Here is a 22,760-nt window from a genome sequence, read left to right as displayed (position 1 = left end):
TTTTTTTAAAGAAAACTAAAGGACAAAATCAAACGGAGGATAATCCTAAGAAATAAAGAAATGAGGTAAAGGCCCGAAGGCAGTAATAGCTATCCGGTCAGGAGGAAAGGCAAAAAGGTCCTTTCAACGCGGCGGTAGAGAGAGAACTCCCTCTGGGCATGCGCGCTGGGGTTCCTGCGCATGGTCAGTGGGACCCGCGCAAAAATCCTTTGAAACATAGCTTGCTACAGCACCGGTCGGGTCAGCGCAGGCGCACTAAACCCATTGGTGTGAAGCACAGAGACCACGAAGAAGATCTGGAGAGCTTCACAGTCCCAATCAATCACCTTTCAGGCAGGACCAAAAATTGTGAAAGAAGAATGAAATCTTCATCGCATCAGCTATCTCTTAGTAATCCGTTCCATTGGCCCCATTTGATGACCAGTGCCAATCTACTGTTGAATGAGATGCCACAACTGTTGTGAGATATACAGATGTAGAGCTTCTCTTCCACGTACAGCTATATATTACTATCATTACAGCAGATCACACATGTTCGCAAAAATTATCATCATGGGTGAATGCACACAAGTATGAGAACACAACTGAGTAAAGTACTTACTGGTAACTATTTTAAGCCACCTCCTATAAACAGACGTAAGACACAGTAACCATACACTGAATGAACTTACATGTAGGAAGAATATTAGAATTCCTTTTCCTGTGGGAGACTAAGGAAATTTTTAACCAGACATGTATGTTAGATTTTAGTAGGGCAGACATTAATGAACTCAGAGGCATGATGAGAGTCATTCCATGGGCAAGACTGCTGGAAGTGAAAGGAGGAAGAGAAGAGCTCCTAAAACAAGAGCTCTTGCAAGTTCAAGCTATTGCTATTCCAACAAGAAAACATGGTAGGGGATCCAAGAAGCCAATGTGGATGAACACAGAGCTCCGTGATGTGCTAAGAGATAAAAAGGAAATGTTCAAGAAATGGAGGCAAGAACTTACCTCTAAAGAAGAGCATCTATGGGTTGCTAGGCACTGTAGGTTAGCCATCAGAGAGGCCAAAGCTCCAGAGTGAGCTAAAGCTGGCCAGGGAGGCTCACTACAAGAAACACAACTACGTGAGGAGTAAACGTAAGATAAAAGAGGTGATGGGCCCACTGTTGGGTGAAAATGGAGAAACTCTGACAGAGGACAGAGAGAAAGCAGAATGCCTATTTTGCCTCAGTTTTTCCCCTGAAGAACAGGCTCATCTAGAGACAGTAGTAGACAAGGCACAGCATCCATGCTGCTGGTTGACAGGGACAGAGAGGTAGCTGAGAAGCACCTCGGTCCATCTTCAAGACCTTCTGGAGAACAGGAAACGTGCCAAGGCCTCTTGGAGGCCGGGAGACTGGAAGAGAACAAATGTTAACCCTATCTTCAAAAAAGGGAGGCACGATGACCCAGGAAACTAAAGGCCAGTCAGTCTGGGAAGATACTAGAGCTGATTTTAAGGGAGTCAGTCTGGGAGCATCTAAAGGACAATGTAGTGATCCGGAGAGGTCAGCACAGATTTATTCCCCAACAGGTCCTGCCAGACCAACACCGTTTCCTTTGTGGATTGAGTGACAAGCTTACTGGATTGTGGGAATGCTGTTGATGTTGCTTACTTGGAGTTCAGTAAAGCTTTAGAGTGGGTTCTCTATGATGTTCTGATGGATAAACTGGAGGACTGTGGCCTGGACTCTAGGATAGTTAGGTGGATAGGGAACTGGCTGGAGAACTGTATTTTTATAAATGGAGGGACTACTCATTACGTTTGTAGATGACACCACATTGGGAGGAATAGCAGGCACACTGGAAGATATAGAACAAGATCTGAACACACTGAATAAGTGTGGATGTGAATAAGATGGAGTTCAACAATTTTAATAAGTGCAGAGTTCTACATTTGGGTAGCAAAAACGAGAAGCATGCATATGGGATGGGTGAACTTCCCCTCACTGGCAGTCTTCTAGCAGTGGTTGAACAAACACTTGTTAGAGAAGCTTCAGGCTGATCCTGCATTGAGCAGGGGGTTGGATGGCCTGCATGGCCCAACTCTATGATTCTATGAACATCAGTATTTACCACAAGTAAATGGATCACTGCCTGGTCCTAGCCTTTTGGAGTTCCATTGTTCTAACATGCCCGATCCACTTCAGGAGGGGCAAAATAGAAGCTCAGACCAACTTCACACCCATTCGGGAAGCTAGGCATTTCACATGGACTCCAAGTCAAGTTAAAAATAAAAATAAAAACCCTACCATTCCCCACTCTTTTTCCAGCAAGAAGACCCAACAGTGCTGGAATTCAGCACTAATTCTAGTTGAGGATTTTCTTTAGAAACTTGGATAGTGAAAGGAAAGAACAGATGTAGGATTTACCTCATGTATTCCAGAAGCTCAGGGCAGGTCATATAATTACATTTTTAAAAACCCTAAAAATGTTTTAAGAAAATATACATAGACCCCCGGTCACATGGGAGGTTTTGGGCCGGAAGAGGGACAGATAGGGGGCGCAGCAAACGGGCATGAGCACACCGCAACATCTGGGAAGCAGCGTGCACCCATCCCCGATCCGGCCCTTCAGGCCGAAAATGCGCTGAAAAAAAGAACCAGCAAAAGAGGAGGACTTACCTGAAATGGCGCAGCAAGTGCGGCCGTGGGATCGCCAGCGCGCCTGTCTTCAGGAGCATTTGAGGCTCCCAGCCGAACTGCGCATGTATACACATGCGCAGCCGGCTGCCTCGTGCTCCCTTCCGTGGCTTTCTCCCCGGCATCTGATCGTGCCGGGGAGCAACTGCGCGGCGGCTCACGGGATCCGTCTGATCCCGCCGCCGTGTGTTTCTTTTGGTGCGGCTTTACAAAGCCGCACTTTGGCCGCATCAATTTCCCCCCATGTGGCAGGAGCCATAGAATTTAAATGCACTGGGTACCAAAAACATTACATTTCATGCTCAGTGCCAGTTCCAATCTAACCCTTGCATTCAAACAGCATAAAGCATCACTTGAATGGTAGAAGGGACAAAGGAAACAGGATTTACAAAATAAATCAGGAAAAGGCTGAGATGGAAAATTCTAGTCAGTTTCAGAAGATCAGGAAGAATACTTATTGCTAAGTTTATAGAGGTTCCCTCCTCCATGACCAACTGCTTTTCCTTTTTAGGCAGATTAGATGCACTGAGTTAGCAGGAAGGATGGTTACTTGGGCTGTTTGTTAAGAGATTCTTGTAGAACTGAAAAAACAAAATACATTCATTGAAGGACAGGGTGCGGGCCTCTTCTTTCCATCTAGATTTTCTCTGTTGCTGCAGCCTAAATCTATGCTGCTAAAGTAAGAATCAATATCTGTGCAATGCATTAAGCACAAAGTTTCACAAACTCCTTCAATGCCAAACCCCATTAGTGTGCAATAATTTCTGGGTAAATTGTTCACCTCATTCATTCAATACATTCATTTCTCTTCACAGTAAACTCTTACACAATGGTTACACATTGAGGTCTCCCAATCTGAAGTTTTCCTCTCTGCTTTCAGAGAATATTTCATCAACTTTTCCTGTACCAGCTCTGAGCCTTGCTGGTATATTACAAGAACAGATTCAAAATGGCAAGAAATACAGTGATGATTAGAATTCACATCATATTCCATGCTGTAAAAAACCCTCAGTAATTGCCTAGCCAAGCATTTATACTGATTAAGCAGGAAGTGAGCTCCCAATCTTTTCTTGTCAGCCAACTGATCCAGCACCTTCCTTTGATGCTACGCTCTGGCTGCTGCAGCTGAGCTGCACAAAGGACTGATGTGGTTCCACTACATCTTTGATCACTATTGCCTGAGACTTTTTGTCCGACAGTGCCAATGAAAATGTACCATGTTCCCATCTCAACTGACAGAGGGACAGGTGGTTCTTCATTTGCCAGAAATAGAAGTGGTCCTGCAGCTTAAACAGACTCAGATGATGTTCTGTGGGCAAACGGTTTTAATTTGAAGTAGAAGAAGGAGAACTTCCAATGGAGATACATTCTCTTTAAATAGTGCTTATTTGCTGGAAACATATCTTACCAATGAGTCACTCTTTATTTTTTCCACTTAACTTTCAAATGACAAAAAAATCTGAATGGTAATTAAAAGCCACACAGGAACTCTCATAATACATTTCACAGGAACAGTATAATAATATATTTTATGTAATACTTCCTACTCTTATCTGTACTTTTCTAATGGATCTGTATGCCTGTCTGCATCAATGAAGATGTCTAAGAAAAAAATTATATCCCTTACTTTAAATTATTTATTCTGGCTTCAGTGTTTTCTGTAAGTTTCTTTGTTTCCTCTTTCCACCGGTTTGTTGCCTTCTGTTGCGCTATCAATAGGCGTCTCAGCTCAGTGGTGGAGTTTTGATTCACATCTTCCATCTCTTTCAGTCGAACTTCATACCCATATTCTTTTATTAAAAGCTCATTCTCCATTGTGCTGATCTACAGAAAAAGTAAAAATTCCCATCACTACAAGATTAGCTTTTGTCTTTTGACCATATGATTGAAACTGACCAGTATGGACAGATCAACATTCAGTCTATATCCATTAATAAAGGACTGTGGAAGTTCTAATAGGCCACTCAAAATGCAAATAGGACAAAAGTAATTTTACTTTTCGATTTTTACTTGTCTTTTTTGTACTTTCTTCTTATATGGAGTCCAATCTATAAATCAATTAAGTCAAACTATTTTGATTTACATAATGCAATTCTATAGAAACATGCAGACTGACATCCATGATGATGAATGCTCACGGACCATTTCCAGTCACCTGCAGGGAGTGTGCCATGTTTGTCTTCCTCCCTGAGGGCAAGATGGACTACACTTGTCAGAAGTGTAAATTGATAGGACTCTTAGAGGAGAAGGTTTGGAGCCTGGCAGAAAGGATTACTACTCTCCATGAAATAAAGGATGGGAAGGAGAGTTCATTAACAGAAGCCTTGATGTCCTGCATTGGGAAGGAGAGATCAGTTAAAGGGGCAACAGTGTGGTTGACTGCCTTAACGAGACTCCTCAGAGTGCTACAGCCTGACCCCAAAGGCATCAAGCGAGACAGCACTCAGTGCCATTAGAACTAAGTAATTGATTCCAGGCCCTTGCAGTGAAGACAGAAATTGAAACACTGCCAACGGAAGCATCACAAACACAAGGAAGACAGAGGGAGGTGGACAGGAAAATTCGAAGAAACGGCATGGGAAGGAAAAGGAATGTATTGGTCATAGGTGACTCCCTGCTGAGGGGTATGGAATATCATGTGTCCAGGCCTGTCCCCCTGGCCTGAGAGGTGCTTGCCAGGGGCGAAAATTAAAGATATTATAGACAGGATCCCAAAACTCATCAGACCTACAGAGCATTACCCATTTGTGATGGTCCACGTGGGAACTAATGACATTGCCGTGAACACCATCAAAAACATTAAGGTTGACTATGAAGCTCTCGAGGAAGCTAAAGAGAATGGGAATACGATGGGACAACTTCCTTCATCACATGGTGGAGGACGCTATGAGGGGCTCAGCCATACTCAACTTAATATTTACCAATGGGCAAGAGAAGGTAGATACAGTGAAGGTGGTGGGGACCTCAGGGAGAAATGACCATGTCCTCCTAGAATTCCTTTTGCTGGAGGAACCAAGGAAGTCCGTAGCCACATGTGTATGGTAGATTTCAGTAAGGATAACTTTAATGAACTCAGGCACGATGAGAATAATTCCATGGGCAAGATGGCAGGAAGGGAAAAGAGTTCCAGGTGGTCAGCCATGTTGGTCTGAAGCAGTAGAACAAATTTAGAGTCCAGTGGCACCTTTAAGACCAACAAAGGGTTATTCAAAGTATGAACTTTTGTGTGCATACACACTTTTTCAAATACACTGGAATGGAGGTTCAATCTTATAGACAGGCTGAACAGCAAATTTACATATAACATGATGATATTTTAAGTTATGCAAAACCAAACTAAATAACCAGCTAAGGTTATAAGGTCAACAGTTGTTTTGATTTAATTAAGGGGGGGAAGGATACCAAAGCAATAAATGTCAGAATAGGGGATAAGTGTATAAGGGCATCTTTTATAATTGTGGGAAGTAAATGGAGACTCATCATTCATCTCCTCTCAGGCATGGAGGTAACTTAACAGCATTTTTTTTTAATTGGTATAATGGTATGTCAGCAAAACATCCCAATATTCCTTGCATTACATTCATTGCAGTTGCTTCTTTAAGTTGTTTCTGAAGATCATGAAATTTGCTATTGAGGTTAGTCATCTGGTCCAACAGAGGGTAACTTAACAGCATTTTTTTTTAATTGGTATAATGGTATGTCAGCAAAACATCCCAATATTCCTTGCATTACATTCATTGCAGTTGCTTCTTTAAGTTGTTTCTGAAGATCATGAAATTTGCTATTGAGGTTAGTCATCTGGTCCAACAGAGGGCGCAGTGCTGCAGTTAGCATGCTTTGGAAGTCAGTAGCACTTCCGGTTTATGTCTCGATGACCGTGAGCTGGCAGTTTCTGGAGAAGAATCCTTTTTTGGTGCCATTTTATCTCTTCACAAAGACATTGTTCACATAAGAAAAAGTTTGTTTAGGAGCTCCAAAGGTCTGTTTATTTAATTCCGCTTTAATCTGGTCTACACCATCTCTGGTTTTATGCTATTTTTTCAGCCTCAGCCCCTGCTCTTCCCCTCACTTTAAGCCCACTCCTCCTCCCTGCCTATTCGAGATGGGGGTTTCAGGTGGCCGGTCGCTTCTGCGCTTAATTACTAAAGACGCTCAGGCGATTTGTGTCCATTTATCCTCTAGTGTAGGGTTTGTCCTGTTGTCCTATGTAGTGAACCAAGGACCAAGTGAAGAGTGGGGTCTCCGAAAACAAGAGCTCTTGCAAGCTCAAACCATCCCTATTCCAACAAAACAGAAACAGGGCAGGTGATCCAAGAAGCCAATGTGGATGAACAGAGAACTTTGTGACGAGTTAAGGAAGAAAAAGGGAATGTTCAAGGAATGGAGGGAAGGACATACCTCTAAAGAAGAGTATTTGAGGGTTGCTAAGCACTGTAGGTCAGCCATCAGAGAGGCCAAAGCTCAGAGTGAGCTAAAGCTGGCCAGGGAAGCTTGCTACAACAAGAAAAACAGAGGAACAAATGAAAGATAAAGGAGGTGATGGGCCCACTGTTGGGTGAAAATGGAGAGACTGTGACAGAGGACAGAGAGAAAGCAGAAGGCCGCAGTGCCTATTTTGCCTCTGTTTTTCTCCTGTAGAAGATAACAGGCTTATCTAGAAATGGTACTAAGGAAGGCATGGCATCTGAGCTGCTGGCTGACATGGACAGGTAGGTTACTTAGAGGAACCTGGCTGCACTGAATACAAATCCCCTGGGCCAGATGGTACACACCCAAGAGTGCTCAAAGAACTTTCTAGAGATCTAGATGAGCCTTTGCCCATCTTCCAGACCTCTTGGAGGACAGGAGATATGCCACAAGACTGAAGGAGGGCTGATGTTATCCCAGTTTTCAGAAAAGGGAGGAGGGATGACCCAGGAAACTACAGGCCAGTCAGTCTGCCCTCCGTCCCAGGAAAGATATTGGAGCAGATTTTAGAGGGTTCAATCTGTGTGCATCTAAAGGACAACTTGGTGATTCGGGGAAGTTGGCACAGATTTGTCCCCAACAGATCCTGCCAGACCAACCTCATTTCCTTCTTTGATCAAGTGGTGAGTTTGCTGGATTGAGGGAATGCTGTTGATATTGCTTAACTGGATTTCAGTAAAGCTTTTGATAGGGCCCCCCATGGTATTCTAATGGGTAAACTAGAGGACTGTGGACTGGACTCTAGGATAGTAGGTGGATAGGGAACTGGTTGGAGAACTGCACTCAGAGTACTTGTCAATGGTGTTGCATCTGAATGGAGGAAGGTGTCCAGTGGGGTACCACAGGGCTCGGTTCTGGGCCTGGTGCTTTTCAATATTTTTATAAACGATCTGGTGGAGGATGAAGAGGGGCTACTCATTAAATTTGCAGATGACACCAAATTGGGAGGAGTAGCGAACGCACCAGCAGATAGAGATAGAATTCAACGAGATCTGAACACACTAGAAAAGTGGGTGGATGTGAACAAAATGCAATGTAACAAGAATAAGTGCCGAGTTCTATATCTGGGTAACAAAAATGAGGAACACACATACTGGATGGGGGATAAACTGCTGGGTGTGTATGAACACGATCTTGGGGTACAGGTGGACCATGAATTAAATATGCACATTTCAGCCATGACTACTGTCATATACTGTTATTCCTTCTCTCTGTAGATAGATTCAGGTTGATAGCTGGGTTGGTCTGAAGCAGCAGAATGAAGTTTGAGTCCAGTGGCACCTTTAAGCAATGTTTCCTCTAAGCTGTGGAGTTTTGTGGGCAAAAATTCCACTTTGTGAGCTACTGGCTTTAAAGTTGTGAGCCAGCAATTTGGCTACTGTATAAATTAGTTTGCTCTGGAGCCATCCTTCCTGAGCGAAGACAAAAACGTGTGAGCCAGAGGCTAAAAAACGGTGACCTAGGACTTCACCTATAAAGGTCAGGGAGAATGTGTTTGGCAGAAACATTCCCAAGGCCCTCAGCCTTTCCTCATAGGGATTGGTCTCCCGGCCTCTGATCACACTCGTTGCTCTCCTCTGTACCTGCTCCGTTCTATCCACACCCTTTTTGAAGTGAGTCCTCCAGAACTACACACAGTACTCCAGGTGCAGCCTGACCAATGCAGTGTACAGCAGGACTATGACAGCTTGCAATTTGGATGTTATGCCTCTGTTGATACACCCTAAGATTGTATTAGCCTTTTTTGTTGCTGCATCACACTCAGCTTAGAGGGAACACTGTCTTTAAGACCAACAAAGTTTTATTCAAGGTATAGGCTTTCGTGTGCAACTTTATTCTCAAACTTTATTCGTTCTATTTGTCTGTCTCTCCCTGCCCACTTCATTTATGCTGTCAGTCATCTCCCCACACACTGTTATTCCTTTTCTCATGCTACTCCTCCCCCTCTAACCATCTGCCTGCCTCCATTACATCCCACAGTTGGGGGGGGGGCTCTTCACCTGCTTGCCTCCTCAGTTCCCTCCCCACCAGTACTTACGGTTTCTGGACGACTGCTGTCTTCCTGGGTTTTCTTGCTGCACTGCAGCTGCTTCAGCTCTTGCCACAGATGGTGGGTGGTCCCCTCCCTGTCTAACCTGTCCCATTGCCGCCATTTCCACTGGGACTACCCCAGCCCCTGTTTTCACTGCAGCTGGTGGGCACAACTCTGTCCTGCTGCTGCTACTTATGTGACTCCGTGGCTTCCCCAGGCCTCTCCCAACCCCTGACTCTCTATCCCTGGAGGCTGCTGCACCTCAGCTGCCGCATCTTCGCCGGCTGCCCTTTTCAGCCTGAACTTCCTCTTGACACCTCTCAGCTGGTCTGTAGTTGCCTTTTGAGAGCCCTAGCGGCTGGAGTAAGCCCCGCTCCTGAGGTACCTTCCGGCCTAGCCATCTTTTACTTCCAGCCACCATTAGGAGAGACAACAATCATTCCTTCCCTCCCCTCTGCAGCAGTGCTGCTTGAGTTGCCTGAGTGACATTTTTGTGCAAGGTTTTATAGTACCCGCCCAGCTTTTTTTTCTTACTTTCAGATTTTTCTGCAACCCTGGGGAGAACCCCAGTTTTGCAGGAAAGCCTTATTTCAGTGTAAGTGGGCCTGTTCCATGGAACCACAGATTTGGCTCTTAGCATATAGATAGCTGTTTCAGTAACTGTATTGTGAGGAGAAGGTAAACACCATTTCTTTGGAAACTGAAATCCTCCTTTCATTCATTTCCAAGAAATATTTAGTCAAATCTGAAATATGTAAAAAGAAAAAAAGGAAACCTTTAATTTTGCATTTTGCTGTGCTTCCATGGCAAGCTTCCTCAAGTCCTCAATTTCTTTTTGTAACCGTTCATTTTCTTGCTGGAGTTTTAACCTTTCTTCACTGACTGAGCCACAGTTCTCTCTTTCAGAATCCAGAATACTTTGCAACTTCCGAATCATTTCCTGGCAACGACCTAGCTCTTCTTCATGACTTAGAATGGGAGAGAAAAATTGGAAACAACATTTGACAATATTGCAAGCTAAATTATACCTACATTGTGAGGTTCTTTATTTGTCTGAATATTAAAGATATTAAATAAGCATGAAGGCAGAATACTTACAACATTTACTAATATGGACTTAACAGTGGGCACCATCTACTTTTTTCCTGTTTGTCAATGTAGAGTCAAGGATTACTTACTTAGCTAGTGTTTCAGAGGACAGAAGGACCTTGAGTTTCAATTTGTTTTTGTTTACCCTGTACTTTTTAGATCCGGATTTTGTGAGCCTGTTCGCGGGGAGGACAGGATAGAAATGCAATAATAAATAAATAAATAATTATGCAACAATGTGTGTTTTGGATGCTACTACATGAGGTAATAAATATATATGTGAAATGGCTGCAGCCTGCTGGGTAGGCAGGAATAAATGGTTCAAACTGAAACTTGGTATTCATGGAACGAATTAAAATTGTGCAGTCTGACAAAATTATTTTTGCAGTTTTGCAGTTGAAGCAAAAGTTTCCAGGTTCGCTGCAGGCCTAGCCTAAGGGATGTGAATATATTAGCAAAAATGCTACAGAGCTCACCATGGCTCCTTAGCCAAGATACAAGGAAAAGAACGGCTTTCTGTTTTCTATAGTTACAGTGCTGTAGGGCCCCTCACAGAATAAGAGTTGTATTGAAACCCCTGTAAGAATGTCACTCTTTTCTCTTCCAGGTCCAATAGAAAGAATACTTTGGTCTTCATGACTTCTTCCTTCTTAGCTGATCTCAAGCATGGTGCTGTCAGCAGCAATTAAATTCTAAGAAACATGTTTGAAACACCCTTCTCTCTCTCTCTCTCTCACACACACACACATACACACACACTCCCCCCTCCTGCCAGTCTGTATGAAAATAGGAATGGGGTTCACAAAGCTGGTTTTCCACTGTGCAGTAGTTCTGTCATAAATCTTTCTTTGATGAGGACAGCTAGAATATTATACTGAAGCCATTAATAAGACCACATTTCAGAGTGATGTCTTCTGCGGATCACTCATGAACCATGCTAGCAAATGCCTGGGGGTGAAGCAACAATCATAATTTGATCCACAACCTCACAATTATGAATTCTTTAGGAATGGAAGCATTTTGCAACTTTATAAAGGTTTAATTATCTACAACGAGGGAAAGTTTAATTAACTTCAATTTAATTATTTCTCAGTTTGGTTCAACACAGTGGCTCCAGTACAAGGAGTCACGTGGTGTCTTGCATTTAAGGTGGCTTCTAAACCATGCAGAAATGAGCAAGACAAGCCTCCCCATACACACATTATAAGTCAATGGAATGTTAGGTGTGGAGATTCATGCAGTAAGAGGCAGTGTTTTGAAGAAAGCAAGCTGCACAAAACTGGAGCAAATGTTCATGTTTTTGCATATGCTCTTTAGGTTATTGGCACTGATTGTAAAGGAAAGGAAGGCATTTGGTGGAGGGTGAACTATTTTGGCAGATCTGGGTGTTTTTAACCTGTATGCTGATTTCTCCTTGTTGGTGACTTGTGTTCTTTTTGTGTCCTTGCACCTTGTTTTTTAAGGAGATGCAGAGGGATATAAATACTCTAAATAAATTAATCAAATAAAATAATTGCCAGCATGGCTGCACAACTGAATGTATTGATTTCAACAAACACAATGGAAATCCTTGCTCAAATGTTACATACCATGGTTTAGCATGAAGAAATTATTTCCATACAGTTATAACAAAAATGTCCCCCTCTTTCTTACAAGGATCTTATTTAAAATATGAAATTATAACTGCGCAGCTGTTTAAAATAACCAATAGCCAACAAACATCTCAGCTCAAAGGAGTTATATAAGAACATTAGTGAAGTCAATGTTGGATCAGGCCAATGGCCCATCCAGTCCAACACTTTGTCACACAGTGGCCAAAAATACCAGGTGCCATCAGGAGGCACACCAGTGGGGCCAGGACACTAGAAGCCCTCCCACTGTTGCCCCCCCAAGCACCAAGAATACAGTGCATCACTTGCCCCAGACTGATCCTATACCTTACGGCTAATAGCCACTGATGGACCTCTGTTCCATATGTTTATCTAATTCCCTCTTGAAGCCATTCATGCTTGTAGCCACCACCACCTCCTGTGGCAGTGAATTCCATGTGTTAATCACTCTTTGAGTGAAGAAGTACTTCCTTTTATCTGCCATCCGGGCCTGGTGATTGATCAGTTTTTAAGTTGTCCATCAGCCGTAGGACCTCCTTTCTCGTCACCTCAATCTGACTCAAGTCTTTCAACACCCCTCCCAAAATCAGCGGTTCTGGAGTGGGCAAGCACTTCTCGTCTTCCACAGTGAAGACAGAGGCAAAAAATGCATTCAGTTTCTCAGCCATTTTCCTACTATCCTTCAGTACTCCTTTTACCCCTTGGTCATCCAAGGGCCCCACTGCCTCCCCGGCTGGTTTCCTGCTTCTAATGTATTTGAAGAAAGTTTTGTTGCTGGTCTTTATGTTTTTTGCTATATGCTCCTCATATTCCCTTTTTGCCTGCCTGATCACAGACTTGCATTTTATTTGCCACAGCCTCTGTTCCCTTTTATCAACATCACTGAGACTAGCTTTCCACTGCTTAAAGGAATCCTTCTTACCTTTTAACTTTGTAGAGAGGAACTCTGATAGGTGCTTACTTTCAGTCTGCAGTGTGCATTAATTACTTACTTCATTTCCAGTTGCCTTATTTTGTTTTGTGCTGTTTGTAGACTTAGCTGAAGATCATCTTTTGTACGTTCAGCCGTCAGGCACCTTTGGTGAAGTTCTTCTAGTTTTCTATAATCGCCTTCATTTCCTCTACCTTCACGGTATACCTGATAAGTGAGTTACAGAAAATCGCATATTTTTCCATTTACATTCCTAAAATATTTAACTTTGCAATCTATGATAATCACTCAGCCCATGCAAATTTAAGTCCAAAAAAGTAGGATTGCCATCAAGGGTACTTGTGATGGTGGATCGTCAATTTTGTATTACTCACAAAGGTCTGCTCCCAGTTAGCTACCTTAAGGTCAGTTACATTTTTACTTTAGGTTTTTGCTTTCAGACACTAACTAGCTGGCATGTTATCCAGAGATTCACTTTCAGAGAATCCATGTTCTGTTTACAGAACAATTATATTTCTCAAAGAGATAACTGCAAGCAAAATCAAACTGCACACAGAGTATCTGTTCTGCATATGGAAGGAAGCTCCCGGCCGCCGCCGAAGGCAATGGTGGCTGGGGGCTGGTTTGCCGCCGCGGGGAAAGCGCAGAGAGCTGGGACGTGGGGAGGGGCGGAGCCAGCCTGGCTAGGCACGGCTCTGCTCCCGCCCCCCTTTGTCAGTTTCAGCCTCGTGCTCGGTCGGAGCAAGCGGGGCTGGTGGTGCTGCCTTGCTGCTGGGCCTACTGGGCTGTGTTGTGGGCCGAGGGCCGCAGCGAAGGCAACAACGGTGGCGCGGGGGCAATCGCTTGGGCCGTAGTGTGGGCGGATCGGCCAGGGAAAGCAGCGGCGGCTGAAGCGGTGGCAGAAGCGATCGCCGGGCCGCGGCGCGGAACGGGTTGTCCGCCAACGTCAGCGGGTCAGCGCAAGACCGCAGGAAGTACTCCGGGGGCGGTCAGGGGGGCGGGCAGAAGGGACGTGAAGGCCAGGAGGCTGCTCGTGGGGGTCGGGGCTCCAGAGCGCGGGGGAGCGCGGCGGCGGCGGGGCCTCATGGCCTGGCTAAGCAGCTCCCTTCGAGCCCCCTTCGTCCGGTAGCGAGGCCTGGGGCCGGTGGAGTAAGTTACGGCGACACCCCCTCCCCGGGTGAGTCGGCCTTTTTGCCCTGGCCCGGGAGTGAACACCCCCCCCGCTGCTCGGTGGGCCACCGGGGAGACAGCGCGGGACAACATAGGAGGCTTCCCCCCCCCATCGAAGCGGCGGGAAGAGTCCAGGTTGGGTAGCCGCCTCGGGGCCTGGCTTGGCTTGGCGCCTCCCCTTCCCCCCATACCAGGGGCTGCACATGGCCCATTGTTAGGAGCGGTGCTGCCCTTTCCCCCACGCCATTGGCTACACGGGGGGGGGGCGTTGTTCAGGCGGGGCTTTCCCTTTACCCTCACCACTGGCGGCACGGAGCGGGGGCCAGTTGCATTCACCCACTCCATCGGTCCGTGTGGCGGGGGCCCAGTGTTTGGCGCGGTGCTCCCCCTGCACCCGCTCCAGGGGCACAAGTGGCAGGGGCCCCATTGTTGGCCGCGGCGTTTCCCCCTCACCCACTCCACGGGCAGTTCTAATGAGCAAGGGAAGTGGCTGCTGGCGGGGAGTCCCAGGTGAGGGTCTGCACGTCGCGGGGCGGGGCCTGGACCTCAGAGCAATAGCCGCGTGCAGGTTCGGGTTCACTGGGAGCCACTGTGAGCCGAGTTGGCTACTGCTGGCGCAGGGTTTGTCCTACAGCTCCCTGTCTTCCGCCGTCCTCTGGGGTTGGGTCGGTTTCAGGTTCGTGGAGTCGCTGGCATTGTCTGGCCACCTCGTTCTTTGCGGTCCCCGTCTGCTTTGACCTTCAATCAGGGGCTTCTCCAGTGGGTGCTCCCTTTTCAGTGGGTGGCCAAAGTATCTGAGTTTTAGTTTCATTATCTGGCCCTCCAGGGAACAATCGGGGTGGAGCTCTTTTAGGATTGACTGATTTGATCGTTTTGGCAGTCCAAGGGACTCGCAAGAGACTTCTCCAGCACCGCAGTGCAAAAGAACCTATTTTTCAGCCTTCCCTGTAGTCCAACTCTCGAAGCGAAGCCCTATTTATCCCCAGTCTAAGGGAAAAGCCTGGAGTGGGAACGACATCCGTGGACCTTTTGGCTGGAGGGGCCGCCGAGGCTTGCCTTTTTTATTGTTTTATTGCAAGCCCAACTGTGATTAAGGGCAGGCTCAAGAGTCTTTCAGGTCTTGCCTTCTCCAGTGGAGTGCTCCCTTCTCATTTGGTAGCCAAAGTATTTGAGCTGCAGTTTCCTTAACTGGCCTTACAAGGGGCACTCGGGGTTGATTTATTTCGGATTGACTGATTTGAGCTCCTTGGCAGTCCAGGACAAGCTCAAGAGTCTTTAAGGACCGCGGACATTACATAAAAAACGTACTATTGATTTTACAGAGTGAAGCCGGAGGATCCCTTCCGGTTATGAGCAGTTCTGCTGATCCTCATTTTCAACAGAAGGGACGAGAAGTTTACTTGGGCTAGGTTTTCAGCATCTATTAGACAAGTTGTGTGACTTGTTAGTTTCCTTTCAACAGTGCCTAGATAGGCATTCCTCAGTCTTATAAGAATGAAGCACACATGAAAGCACGATGAAATCTTTCTTCAATTGTTTTTCGTAGTAATGTTTGTTAAGTGCAGTGCCCTTCTTAATAAGTTCAACCAGAGTATAGTTCTGGAATTTATAAGAGAAACACGACTTTAGCACTTAGGGGCAGGTTCAAGAGTTTATTATAGACCAAAAGGTGACGGAGTCTTTCTGCACGGGAAGCTCCTTGTTCTCTAGACGGAACGGGGGTGGTTTTGGGCCAGTATCTACCACACCTTGGAATAGGGGTCTAGGACCTGGACCTGTGCAGGGAGGATGGCATCCACTTGTCAGACAAGGGCAACCAGTTATTTTTAGAGGACATCCGGCAAGGGATCACGGCTGCCTTAAGTGGTTTGGTGGCCGCGTCAGCCAAAGCAGAGGCTTGGCTTTGCAAGTGGCAGGAATAAGGCAGCGGAATTGGTGAGCACCTTAAGCCGTCCCGTCTTTTGGGAACTGGGGGGTCTTCGGGAACGGCTTGCGGGCTATTAAGGCCCCGGGCGGTAAACGAGGACTCCTTACAGGAGCCTCTTGGGTAAAGCTCCTCTCTGCAAACTGTAAGGTTTCAGGGGTAGGTGCTCCCGGGAGGCGACCCGCGGCTGGGCTGCTGGTCGCAAGCCAGGTTAATGGCCCAGGACCGGGGTTGGTGCATCGCCCATATGTATCAGACAAGGAGGCTGGTCAGACTGACGCCTGGAGAGCTGGGACGTGGGGAGGGGCGGAGCCGGCCTGGCTAGGCACGGCTCTGCTCCCGCCCCCCTTTGTCAGTTTCAGCCTCGTGCTCGCCCGCCCGCCCGGTTAAGCTAGTGTAGGCTGCGGCTGGTCGCCCATTTGGGAGCCAGGTAGGAATTTTTCGCTATCACCCAAGATTGGCAAGGAGGGTGGTAGTGTTTTTTCGCCTACCTTACACTGGATCATTGGAAGTAGGGGTAAGGGCGTGGCTACGGTAAATAGGTCGGTCACTTTGGCAGTATATGGCAGGAATAAGGCAGCGGAATTGGTGAGCACCTTAAGCCGTCCCGTCTTTTGGGAACTGGGGGGTCTTCGGGAACGGCTTGCGGGCTATTAAGGCCCCGGGCGGTAAACGAGGACTCCTTACGGGAGCCTCTTGGGTAAAGCTCCTCTCTGCAAACTGTAAGGTTTCAGGGGTAGGCGCTCCCGGGAGGCGACCCGCGGCTGGGCTGCTGGTCGCAAGCCAGGTTAATGGCCCAGGACCGGGGTTGGTGCATCGCCCATATGTATCAGACAAGGAGGCTGGTCAGACTGACGCCTGCCTTGGCTGTTCCGCTGCTAAGGAAGTGCTCCCTTGCCAGTTTGCTATTCATAAAATATATATAGTTAATAAAGTGGCCCTTGTTTAATCCAAATGGTTGTCTGTCTCGTTATTCCCCTGTGGGGGCAAATAGCTAAGTGTGCATCTTCCCTACAGGGCAGGGGAGTGGGGAGCAAGGGTGGACTGCATAGCCCCAAATGGCCCTCACCCCAGTTTTTTCTTGACAGAAAACAAGGCTTGAAAGCCGGCAATATTGTTGTAATTGCCTAGCAACCCTCCCAATGGCCAATGAGATCTCATATGATACCCATTTCTTAAAGTATAGGCACTTGTTCTATTATTTTAGGGAGGTTTTTTCCCTTAAATCCCAGATGTTTCTGCATATCTGGTGCTCTTCTCAGGTATGCAGAAAGGTCTGTCTTGTATGTTCATGGCTGCAGTCTCTGAATTTAAGTAGGCACAGATAGGCCATGTAGAGAATTAGATACATGCATCATAAAAATACAGCTCACTTTCTCAAGTTCTTCTTCCACAGCTCGTTTTTCTCTAACAGCCCGCTCAATTTGGTCCTGCTTATCTCCACATTCCTATCAAGAAAATCATGGGTAAACACTCTATATATTTGCAAACTGCAATGCAAGTACAGCAAATGCCAGGTATGATCACTGAACACATGGTTACAGATATGTGCACCGTTTGGCAGCTATGATGTAAGTACATATTCTATTCATTTTATCCTTCACCGTCTTATACATACAGGCATGGACTTGCATGCACATACACACACTCTCCTCAGACCCAAACACAAGCAAACACTCCAAAGGGAACACAAATCTCCTCTCTCCTTTATTGTCCATTTCCTTGATGTCCCACCTTCCCCACAATTCTATAGTCACTCTCCATTTCGCTTCCTTACTTGCTAGTTGTGGAGAATGATAGGAACCAATAGTCAGTGATCACTGGGGGTTCAGAGTGGGCTGGTAGAAGATTATGCCCTTTTCCCACCCGAATGCAAACCCTTGCTGTATGTCTTAGGGATAACCTGCCTACAAGTGTACAGCAGGTGATGGACTGGGTTGCCAAAAGGGAATGCAGTATACTGTGCATCTTTTCGGTCAAACAACCCTCTGTTCTTCTCAGCTGTAGGAAATGCAGCATGTATGTGCATGTGTGATTTTTTTAATGCTGTAGGAAGCCCCCCCCCCCCATTATGGAGTTGGAAATAGGTTTTGGCTATTGGGAATATATACTGAACTGAAGCCAAAGACATTCCTCTTGGAGTCAAGTACCAAAGTGAGCTGTGGTGCTTTCCAGTTGTCTAAGGAAAGTGCATGGCTGCATTCCTCAGCCAACAATAAAAGAAGGGTAAACAAACATATTTTATATTGGGTGGTCTCTTCACTGAAAGCCTGCAATTTTACTTTAATTTTCCACAACTTGCCAAATACTACCGTGTTTCCCCGAAAATAAGACACTGTCTTATATTTATTTTTTCTCAAGAAGACACACTAGGGCTAATACCACAAATGCATAGAAATCCTGCTAGGGCTTATTTTTTGGGTAGGTCTTATTTTCGGGGAAACAGGGTACTTAACAAGCACTCTTTATCAAGAAAAGATGGGAACCATACCCTTAAGAACTATACAGAAGAGATGAAAGGGTGACATATTCCTTCAAAGAAGAGTCTTTTGAAGAACCAGAAAGAGAAGTGAAAGCTGCACTCAAAGCAATTGGGAGAAACAACTCACTAGAAGTCGGGATATCAACAGAGCTATTTCAAGCCAGATATGAACATATGAAACTGCCTTTACTGAATCAGACCATCAGTCCATGAAGGCCAGTATTGTCTACTCAAACTGACAACAGCTCTCCAGGCTCTCAGGCAGAGGTCTTTTCCCATCACCCACTGCCTGATCCTTTTAAACTGGAGATGCTGGGGTTTGAACCTGGGACCTTCTGCATGCAAACCAGATGCTCTACCACTGAGCCATGCCTCCTCCTTTGATGGAATCCATTAAAATCTTAACAAGAATATGCCAACAAATGTGAAAAACAAAACAATGGCCCACAGACTGGAAATACTGAACTTTCTCACTGGAAGCCCAGAGGACACAGAAGCACTGAAGTCTGGCTGAATCGGGCATTTTAAACTTTGCCTCTTCCAATTATGAGTCCACATAAGGGGAAAAGATTTATCCCCCCCCCCACAGATGAAACTTATACAACAAGCAAACGTACCATTTGAAGTGCTGTCAGTTCTTCTGTTAATCGAGAAATTTGTATATTACATCTTTTCCTTTCATTTTCTACCTGAAATTTTACATTAAATGACATATATTATTTGTTATATGGTGAATAGTTTTCCCATGATACACCTTACTAGGCCTACCATAAAACAGGATAAACTGAATTAGAGAAGAAAGGAAATCAGAGTGATGAAAAATGAAGCTGCTCTTACCTGTAACTATTGTTCATTGAGCATCTTCTGCACAGGCACACATGGGGACTGCGTATAAGCAGGCCTGCCATCAGATAGATCTTTACAGCTAAAAACTTCCAGGGAGTGCTGTGCGCCGAAGCCAGAAGCCGAAGCCAGAAGCACAGCAGCATCCCCCCACCCTTACTACTAGTGCTGCTGATGCAGTGGGCCAAGAGGGAGGGTACGTGTGCCTGAACAGAAGATACTAGATGAACAATAGTTACAGGTAAGTGCACCTTCGTTTTCATCATCAATCTTCTGTGCAGTCCCACATGAGGATTCTAGCAAGCTACTCACCAGGTGGTGGGGTATGTTCTTCTCACTTGAACAGCAAATTAAGAACTGCCTTGCTTACTTGAGCCTCATGTCTTGCCTGCAGATCCAAAGCATAGTGACTGCTGACAAACAACAGCTCTGCAGATCTCCGTCAAAGGCACTCCATCCAGGAAAGCTGCGGAAGAAGCCATTGCCCAAGTGGAATGGGCATGAATGTTCAACGGCCATGGTAATCTGGCCCTATCATAACACTTCCTAATGGCCCTGACAATCCATCGGGACAGGGACTGAGATGACGCTCTCCTACCTCTCTTAAGGCCACTAAAAAAACAGCAACAACAGGGCTCTATCCCTGTAAAAATCCAGGGTTCAGCTGAGGTAAAATAATAATGTCCTACTAACATCTAAAGAATGCAACAAGCACTCATTCTCAGAGCTCGGTGCAGGAAAAAATACGAGTAAAACAATATCTTGGGATAAATGGAACCTAGAAACTACCTTAGGAAGAAACCTAAGACTAGGATGAAGGATTACCCTTTCAGGAAGTAATTTCAAAAATGGAGGATTTACCTGAAGAGCTGCTAGCTCACTCACCTTCCTGGCTGAAGTAACAGCTATTATGAAACACAACTTCATAGAAAGCTCTGCCAAAGAATAGATAGCAAGAGGTTCAAAAGGTTTGAGCATTAACTGTGCTAGAACAACAGATAGGGCACCAAATGATCCCGGGATGGGCAGAGATTACCTAACCCCTTGAGAAGCCTCTTAGATAAATGATGGGAGAAAACATATCCTCCCTCAATTCCTTTGTGGTAGCAAGAGATAGCAGCCAGATGAACCTTTAAAGAAGAAAATGCCAGGCCCTTAGTTTTCAGGTGTAATAAATAATCAAATATAACGTGCAATGGGCACCACCTGGCGATACGTTCTTCTCTGCACCACAGGGAAAATTGCCTCCACTTATATATATAGGATTTCCTAGTGTTACGCTTGTGTGAGTGCAGGAGAACGCTAATTAACCTCTTTAGGAAAAAAAAAAATAGGTCTCTGTCTGAAGCCTCCAAGCCATTAGGAAGAGGCAGTTCAATTTTTGATGAAGCCCAGTTGATGCTGATTAAATCTGGTCAATTTGGTAGGAGAAGGAACTGGCCCCGGGAGATCTCCCTAAGGGCCAAAAACCATATTTGACAAAGCCAAAAGGGAGCTACCAGGTTCATGTTCGATCTCTCCCTCCTGGCTTTCTCTATTACCCTATTATGAAGCGGTAATGGAGGGAATGTGCAAAACAGGGCTCACTGCCAACTCAGCTGAAACGCATTCCCTCAGAGCCAATTCCTACTCTTGTTCGGGAACAGAACCTTATAGCCTTCTTGTTTTCTCTTGTCACAAACAGATCGACGTCTGGAACCCCCAGAGAGTAAAAAGCAATTCTAAGTAAGTGGTCTTTATGGACCACTTGTGGGAGAGAGTGCCGGCTCTGCTCAATCTGTCGGCTTCCGTGTTTAAACTCCTAGGGATGTGGATAGCTTGAATCGAAGCACTGAGCTTCACTGCCATGTCCTATGCGAGGGTAGCTTCCCGACATAGACCTCTGGACCCTGACATAGACTTCTGGATCCCCTTGCTTGTTCAAATGAAACATCATAACTGTACTGTCCGGCTGGACAAAAATGGATCAGTTTGTAAGGATATCTGCAAAAGAACTAAGGGCATATAAAACAGCAAAAAAATCTAAAATGTTAATGTGCAGCAGTTTCTCATTTTCTAGCCAAGTACCCCTAGCCGACAATCACACTGTGGGCACCCCAACCCAAAAGTGAAGTGTCTGTGGTAAGGACTACCTCATGCTCAAAATCTCTAAAGAAAATCCCTCGGGATAAATTATCCACAGCAGACCACCACAATAAAGAACATATGACAGTCTGGAAATAGAGAATCTGTGCCATAAAGCATGAACTCCAGCTCTATAACTAGAAACAAGAGCTGCAGGGGTCACATATGTAACCTAGCCACAGGCAAGACTGTGGTGATAAGACACCTTTTATCCCAAAAGGCGCAGAACTTTCTGAACCAAATGGAACCGGTAAGATCTGACTTGTTCACCAAGGCAAAGATAGCCTGTACCCTTTCAGGAGGTAGAAAACCCTTTCCCAGTAGGGAATCTAGCATAGCGCTGATAAATTGTACCCTCTGAGCTGGAACTAATCGTGATTTATTCCAAGTTACTTGGAATTCCAAGTTACTTGGATTATTCCAAGTTATTCCAATTAATCCTTGACATGTCTCCAGGACAAGAGTGCACTGATTTAACAATTGGTCACTGGAATCCAGCACCAATAACCAATCATCTAAGAAAGGGAATATATGGCAACTCTGCATATGGAGGTAAGCAACAACCGGAGCTAAACACTTTGAGAATACCCTGGGTGCAACGGCTAGACCAAAGGGTAGGACAGTGTACTGAAAAACTCATTCCCCACATGAAAAACATAAGAACTTGCAATGTTGAGGGTGGACTGAAATATATAAGTAGGTATCCTTCAAATCAATAATGATGAACCAACAATAAAATTTTAATAATTGTGAAATCGAAGGAATGGACACCATACAGAACATAGAAATGTGAAGAAAAATGTTTAATTTTCTGAGGTCGAAAATAGGTCTAACTCCCCCATCTTTCTTATTTATTAGGAACATACGAGAGAAGAAACCCTCAAATGCCTGAGATTCTGTAACCTCCTCTATGGTGCCATTATCAATTAGGGAGGCCAAAGCCTGGCCAAGACCAAAGCTGCTTGGCTGGATCTCCTTAAAGGTAAAGAGCGGGGGAAATAGACTTAAATTCTAATCTGTAACCAAATCTAACTGTGGACAAAACCTACTTGTCAGAGGTAATAGCCTCACAGGCGGCAGCAAACTGAGCTAGCCTGTCCCCAGACTTAACAGGGGTTGACAATGATCCTAGTCAGAAAGATGACTTCTGGGATGAAGTTGCCTCTCTGGTAGAGGATGGCTGCGGATTCGACCTAGGTTGATTGGAACTCTTATGCCTATGGTAACCCTGTTGTGAGGTAAATGGCTTTGAGGCAGGATACTGAGACCCTGAGGGGCCAGAAAAGTGGTAGTCTCTTTGATAAGGATGCCAGGGCTGTCTCACAAAGGACCTCTGCTTAAATTGGGACACGGACAGTTGTGAGACGTCTAGGGACTTAGCTGTCTGCTTGTTCTTCTTTATCAGGGAAAGCATCTTGTCCGTCT

At 45.4% G+C, this 22,760-nt stretch overlaps 1 protein-coding gene across 1 annotated transcript in view; it reads right to left on the bottom strand.

Moving 5' to 3' along the window:
• SCLT1 (sodium channel and clathrin linker 1) overlaps positions 1-22,760 on the bottom strand; it is a 77,662-nt gene that overhangs the window by 21,592 nt on the left and 33,310 nt on the right. The window contains exons 15-19 of the mRNA XM_015405951.1: positions 18,986-19,057; positions 17,260-17,334; positions 12,854-12,999; positions 9,938-10,130; positions 4,291-4,487 (exon numbers count right to left, since the gene is read on the bottom strand). Coding sequence (XP_015261437.1) covers positions 4,291-4,487; positions 9,938-10,130; positions 12,854-12,999; positions 17,260-17,334; positions 18,986-19,057 — 683 coding nt within the window. The remainder of the gene's footprint in view (positions 1-4,290; positions 4,488-9,937; positions 10,131-12,853; positions 13,000-17,259; positions 17,335-18,985; positions 19,058-22,760) is intronic.

The sequence above is a fragment of the Gekko japonicus genome, unplaced genomic scaffold (genome assembly GCF_001447785.1).
Source record: "Gekko japonicus isolate JY-2015 unplaced genomic scaffold, Gekko_japonicus_V1.1 scaffold1641, whole genome shotgun sequence".
NCBI classification, from domain to species: domain Eukaryota; kingdom Metazoa; phylum Chordata; class Lepidosauria; order Squamata; family Gekkonidae; genus Gekko; species Gekko japonicus.
Note: the sequence above shows the minus strand (reverse complement) of the source record. Positions and strands in the feature narration are given on the sequence as shown.